Source organism: Hipposideros armiger, unplaced genomic scaffold (assembly GCF_001890085.2).
Source record: "Hipposideros armiger isolate ML-2016 unplaced genomic scaffold, ASM189008v1 scaffold_167, whole genome shotgun sequence".
NCBI lineage: Eukaryota > Metazoa > Chordata > Mammalia > Chiroptera > Hipposideridae > Hipposideros > Hipposideros armiger.
The window spans coordinates 2,120,842-2,127,556 of NW_017731517.1; the positions used below are offsets into that span (position 1 = coordinate 2,120,842).

The 6,715-nt window shown below is 49.0% G+C and overlaps 1 protein-coding gene and 1 long non-coding RNA gene across 3 annotated transcripts in view; both read right to left on the reverse strand.

Annotated features, from left to right (window-relative positions):
* Nucleotides 1–6,715, reverse strand: part of LOC109387706 (uncharacterized) — a 49,571-nt gene that overhangs the window by 24,263 nt on the left and 18,593 nt on the right. The gene's annotated exons all lie outside the window — the stretch shown is intronic.
* Nucleotides 543–6,715, reverse strand: part of GNG4 (G protein subunit gamma 4) — a 46,976-nt gene continuing 40,803 nt past the window's right edge. For both annotated transcript variants that reach the window (XM_019651790.1, XM_019651791.1), the window contains exons 4-5: nt 3,118–3,226; nt 543–896 (exon numbers count right to left, since the gene is read on the reverse strand). In XM_019651790.1, the coding sequence (XP_019507335.1) occupies nt 768–896; nt 3,118–3,216 (228 nt within the window). In that variant the 5' untranslated portion in view covers nt 3,217–3,226 and the 3' untranslated portion in view covers nt 543–767. The remainder of the gene's footprint in view (nt 897–3,117; nt 3,227–6,715) is intronic.

The window sequence follows — 6,715 nt, forward strand, 5'->3', positions numbered from 1 at the left end:
CAGCCCATGTCACAGCTACCGAGGAGGAGCCAGCATAAGAAGAAGCAAGAAGAGGTGACATTTGGAGAGGGGAGATGGCGTCCTTGGCCAGCCGGCTTGAGCACTTGAACAGCTGCTGTCACCGTGTACATTTACGGTTCAGCTTGCTACAGTATCTACCCAGCATCTACATCTGTAGAAGGACTACCTCCAACACGGTCAGTGACAATCAGTGGGAACCAGGGGCTTGGGCCCTCAGCAGGGTCTGCGCCACACATGTTAAGAAAACCCTCCAATGCTGTAGGTTATCCCCTTTTGAACAGGATGATGGAAAAGCAGGAAACAGACCTTCTAGAACTGCTTTCTCCAGGTAGGGAGGTGCAAATTTTACCCATATATTTCAATTGGTGAAAATGCTCTCATTTGATGCTGACTTATTGGGAATGGGGATTGTTGGATGCATTTTTTCAATAAATTATCCTCTGAATGAATTCATTTGATGTATTTAAACTTGGGAATTGATGTTTAAAAATTTAAGCCCTTAAATTCATACTTATTTTTACTTGGCACGTTTGTTATTTGGCTACAAAAATGTCTGTTTTCTTTGCCAATAATGAAAATAACACAAAAATGAAAAGGAAAAGTGAAATCAATGCAGTGAAGAAAACCAAAGGACAGAGAGACCCTCCCTGCAGCCCCACGGACAGGAGGGGGCTCCCTAAAGCCACCAGCATGCGGTCCCCACCGGTGTCACTGACAGACAAGGAGGCGCTTCACCAGACACGGAGTCAGAGGATGGTACAAAAGAACTTCTTCTCTCGGAAGGGGTTTTCTGACGCAGGCACGGGGATGATGAGAGGGTCCTCCCGGACGTGGGCCTCACAGTAGGCCAGGAGGTCGGCGGCTGCCTGGGACACCTGCGGGGACACAGCACAGGCGCGGGGTTAGGGGCCAGGTCCGTGTCCACGAGGAGAGTGGACAAGCCCGAGGCCAGGCTGTGCTGTGTGCATGGCCAACGGCAAGGCCATTCCCAGCCCGGGACAGGCTTTGTGCAGACCAGCAGACACAGGCTTTGGCACATGCCTCCGAGGACAGAGATGCTGCCCACACAGCAGATCACCATCTGGAGAAACGAGAGCCAACAGGAGGCTCCAGACATCCTTGTCCTCCTCTCACGTGAGTGATGAGTGGAGGCCCCAGACCTGCAGCCTCACAATTACTCTGCTAAACCATTTCTAGACAGACAAAGCAGAGTACTGGCCCTGGCCACGCCAGTGTGATTGTATTTATTATTACATTATTATGATGATCTTATTACAATCTACTCTCATGACCAACATGGAGTCACTTTATCCTCCTCAATACAACACGTATCATAAGCACTATAACACGTAAGTTACGTGTTATACGCACACAGGATTTAGCTCAGAATGGCCACCCCCCACGACCAGATAGCTCTTCCCCCTCCAACTTCCTTCCAGGCTTATCTGAAGCCTGCGGACATGGCACTTGTGCACGAATATCCCCCTCGCTGAAGTCCAGGAGCTCCACAGGAGCAGCTGGGCAGCACAGGGCAAGGAGCCAAGAAGCGCTTGCTAAGAGGAAGATGAAGTCCCAGTTCACTGCCCTCGCGGTCTGCGTCCTGTGCCTGGCAAGTAAATGGCCTTTGCCTGACCTCATCCTGCCAATGAGGCGTCCCGCCTGCAAGTGCTTATTAGAGGCGGCAGGCAGGGGAAAATACATCACAGTCAAATGAAAACCTTTTGGGATATTCGATGTCTAAATCTTCTCCAGAATGACAAAAACACTCCACAAGTGAATGCAACAATGTAACACCTTCAATACATAAGGACATACAAGCCACACACATTCCCTCTAGGTTTTTAAAATTGGCTCATCTTCCAAAATCTTACAAATTCTTCTTCTGATTTCCAGCCCAGACTCACCTGCTTCAGCAGTGATTGGAATCCTATGAATAATTCCAGCAGAGGTATGTCATGAATTTTCCCTCCAGTATAACAACTGAAAGTTGAGCTGACGAGTCTGCCTAAATCCTGACAGTCTACATTTGTTGGGAGTGTGAGATGGAATAAGAGGTACCATTGAGCATCAGGCTTCCAGTTCCATCTCTGCCCCTAAGCTGGCTGTGTGACCTTGGGTAAGTAACTCAACCTCCCTGAGCTTCAGTTTGCTCATCTGTAAAACTCAAGAGAGTTAGATATCTCTAGGGTCCCTTTAACTCTAAACAATCTATAATTCTACCATGGCCAGTATTTTAGATCCTACATAACTGTATGCTGGGTGGAATGGGAGTGTTTGAAGTCTGCAGGGGTTTACAGGTCACCCACACAGGAATCTCCCAGGGGCGGACCCGACCCACAGGGGACCTGTGAAGCCATCACAAGGGACTAGGGCTCAGGAGCGGGGATGTTGACTCCGAGGCCCTCGAAGCTGCGATAGGCAGAGGAGAGCGCTGTAATCACAGTGAGGACCACAGTGCATGGGCGTGGGGCCTGAGAGGTGAGCCTGCTCACAGTGTGCTTGCTGCCACCTTCTGAACCAAGGCCAAGTGCTGTCCCGACTGCCTTAATCATGACCTCCCTCCTTTCCACGCCAGGCTTCTCGTCATGTCTGGAGACCTACAGGGCCTCCTCCACAACCACCACATTAGGACGACCACTGAATTCATCTCACTGCCCCTCTGGTAACCACTGGAAACCCGTCGNCACAGAGCATGGCTCAATGCTTCCCTCCCAACAGTGCCCGTCACGATATCCGATGTTGTCTAACCTTCCAGTCACTGGATCAGGCAGGAAAACTATGATTGACCTCAATGTTAAACTCTCTTTTTTTGCTCACTGGCATGACAACAGAGCAAAATAGAGCTGTGATGACCACGAGTCTATTTCTGGAGGCTCCTTACAGAATTCATGCACACTGTGGATTCTGCATTATTTGGGTCCTTGGGCACACTCAGGACGCTGAAGCAAACACTCGTTTGCAAATGTTACAGATGCCAAAGTTGGCTGGATGCTCTATTGGGTGAGGCAGTAACTCCCTCAAGGCTGCCTTGAAAATGGGAGGACTGCTCTGAGCGGGGCTTTGGGGCAGAGGGTCAGGCCACCTGGTGGTGCTTACCTTCACCCGGTCCATGCAGGCTTCCATCTTCAGTTGCTCCACAGCCTTCCTGGCCTGGGAGATGCTGGTGGTGCTGCTACTGGACATGCCTTCCTTCATCCTGCGGCCCCTGAAATGACCAAGGCCAAAGAGTTGCAGGTGCTGCTCTTCTGAAGGTGAGGCACAGCCCTCCTGGGCTCTCCCCATCCCACCACCTTCTCTGTCCAGCCAGAGGGAACGGGCTGTGAGCACACCCTCCCAGGATAAGAAAAAGGAGTGCTCACTAGAGTGTGATGCTTTTGTCTGGAAAGACTTTCTCAGCCCGGGGAGAGGGAGTAGAAGGTAAGAGATGGGCCCAGAGTTACATTACTGGCCCCACGACCAGAAGGCACACCTTGTCATTTGTGTAGTGCTTTGTGAGTAACAAGTCATTTTCCAATACATCTGCTCATTCATTCCTCTAGCAGCTCATGAAATTGGCAAAACATATTAAGTTCTTTTTTGTAAGGAAAGCACGAAACCCAGAGAAATTAAGCCAGCAGTGAAAGGTCCCACAGCTAAAATTTGTGCACCCAGAATCCAAGCTCAGAGCTTGAAAGCCAAGCTCAGGGTCCTCCCCACTGTCTCACATGGCCTCGCTCAGCCAGCTGCAGCGCTAAGCACACTTCCCATGAATATAAGTGCTTTATTATTAATTTAAAATTTGCTGTCACTCCAAAAAGTTCACAGACTTTGTGTTGGGAGCTTGTCTTTAAACAACAGCATGTACACACACACACACACACACACCTGCCCCACCCAAGCACAGATTTGCTTTTTTAGAAGAGGGAAGAACTTCTCTCTGACAAAATACTTAATGACGCCACACGAGTAAGAAAATACCACTGTGGTGATAACCTTCTGGTCACGTCGTGCGTCTGGTGCCTCCTCCTCAGCACGTGACAGTATATTTCTGTCTTCTTATCACCTGAAACCGCCACCACCACCAACACAGAAAAACCTCCTGCTGGCAGTTCCCACTCGCTCAGGAAGGAGGTGGAGAGGTCAGCACAATGCCCGAGAAACTAAACGCAGAGATGCTGAGAGTACAGACGGAAGGCGCTTTCCCGCCGGTCGAGGGGATGAGAACCTGCCCCACTTCACTGAGCCCTCTGCTCGCTGCTGCTCGGGGAACCCATGCCCCATTTCTAGGATGTCACTCCTATTGCCACCAGTGACCCGCACGCTGTGTCACNTCTAAGTAACATTCTTAAAGCCACTTTCCGGATGAGGAAACTGAAGCACAAAAGTTAAGAAACTTGCCCAAGATCACGTATCCAGTCAGAGGGAAAGCCAGACTTTGAAGCTAAGCGTTCGGGCCACAGACTCTCTAGGCTACAGTAGCCTGATTAATTGATAATGAAAACCAGAACTGCTGAGTGCTGGAATGCTCTCGTGTGCTAGGCCAGTGGACCTGCTACCTGGGAACTCACATGACCAGAAGAGCGTTGCACCTGGAGTTTCCTAGGACATTTCATTTACTCCAGGGACAGTCTGGTCAAGGAAACCCTGACAGGTAAGTCTCCTCAGCTACTCCCCGCTTCCTCTCCCCTCCGCCCTGGGAAGCGCTTGGTGGACCCTGCCAATGTCACCTCCAAGGCTCCTCCCGCTAGGCTGTGACCTACACACTGTTAAAGTATTTAAAGAAGGAGGCCCCAACTGAGGCGGCTCTAATGCAGCGACAGCCAAGTAAGCTGAGGCCTGAGCCAGAGTCAGTGTGCTCCCTGGAACCTGGGAAAAAGAAACTTCAGAGCAACCAATCACAGACAACTAGGCTTTCCCAAGCAAGGCAACCATGTAAGCCATAACCAATCAAATAATTGCTTTGTTTTGCTTCAGTGTCTTCTCTGTGAAAAGCTTTCTTCTGCCTCCAGGCAGTAGAGTGCCCCTAACCACCGTTGGTTTTGTGCTGCCCAATTCCAACTGATGTATGCGCAAATAAACTGGTGAAAAATGTTAGTGTGCCTCAGTTTACTTTGTACCAGCATGATCCAGCTGGTTCAAAGTTGGCTTGCTAAATTATAATTACGGCTTCCTTCCCCTTGATCAGTTTACCTGTTCAGATGCTTGTAGGTGGGTGGAATTGACTCGTTTAATTTTCTGAGAGCAGCCGCCAGGGGGCGCTTCAACAGGGGCTGCTGCACCATCAATCTGTGAGTCCATCAATCAGTACTGGGCAATAAGGAGGGGGCTCAAACAATGTGGCCTTGAGGGACCGCCTGGTGGAGCAAAGATGGGGCTGTGCCCTACTCCTGTCTCACATCAGTGTATCTGCATCCCCTGCAGCCCCGTGTCTGCCACACCCTAACACCTGTGCTGTTTGTGTCTGGCCTTGCTGGTTCCAGACATGTCTAATCAAGGGATAGTCTGTCACCTCCAAAGGTCAGACTGCATTTGCTGCCAGTTTTTCTTTCAAGAAAACCAGCTGCTCTCAGCTTGCTTCCTGCGGCTGTTGTTTCAGGATCACAGATGTGTTTGCTTAGTTATAACCACACTCCTCATCCTGTCCCTGCACCTATACAGCAGGTACAAACACATAACGAACTCTCAAGCGCCCAGTTGAAAAGTGTGGGTTTGGGTCGCTTCCATGCAATACCGATTTCCTCTATGTGCTCAGAATATTGAAAGAACGTGGCAAAGGATGACCTAAGAGCGTGGAAGCCACCATACAACAAAAGAGTCAAGCTGTCAAGAGTCCACCTCAGCTGCCAGCCCCTCATCTCAGAGTGTCCCATGTCCCTTTATTCCTGTATAACCTCAGAATCTTGCATGACCCCTGAAGTTTGTTGTAATATGATCTGCAGAATCCATGGAATGAGCACCTTAAGGAGCCTCACAGTTTGGCGTCCGGGTCTTAATTAACCTAAACCTGCTCTTAGGTTCAGTGGGAGGGTTTTCTTAATCAGCTCTAGGCTGATTATTATGGTTGAGAGTTTCCTTCAACACATATAAAATAGGGGTTGCAGACACTGCCAAATCCCGTAAAACATCTGCCATCTTAGAAACATAAAACAGACGGCTCATGTTCAAAGAGAAAATTTTATTCTGGTTGGGAATTTAACTCCTTACTATGAAGGCTTTCTCATCAACTCTCAAGTCTGCTTTATCTCAAGTCCTCTGTTAGGAAGTGTTGGACCATCTCTGCCTCCTCTCCTCAGTACTGAACTGTTAAGAGTTACAAGATAACAGATGTTGAAAAGAATCGGAACAGAGAAAAGAATCGGCAGCCTGGGAACAACTGTGGAATTTTACCATTACATTTCAGAGGAAAAGAGGTGATTAAAACAGCCCAAGTTAGCACATAATCCCGGTAGTTGCACTATAATTACAAGCTCCAATGATGGGAGAAAATGTTGCAATTACTATAGTCACATTCCACAACAAGACAGATGACATAATTACTATTCTGGCTGTGACACCCACTGCATTTATCCTTGGCATCTGAAGTGAGCGTCTCACACCTATTTCTCAGCACTCCTGGCCTATTGAACAATACTACTTTGAATCAATTACAAGCATCTTTGGTGTCTGTTCCTCCCTCCATCCCAAGGAAACAAAGCAGGATTACAGTTGAGAGCAC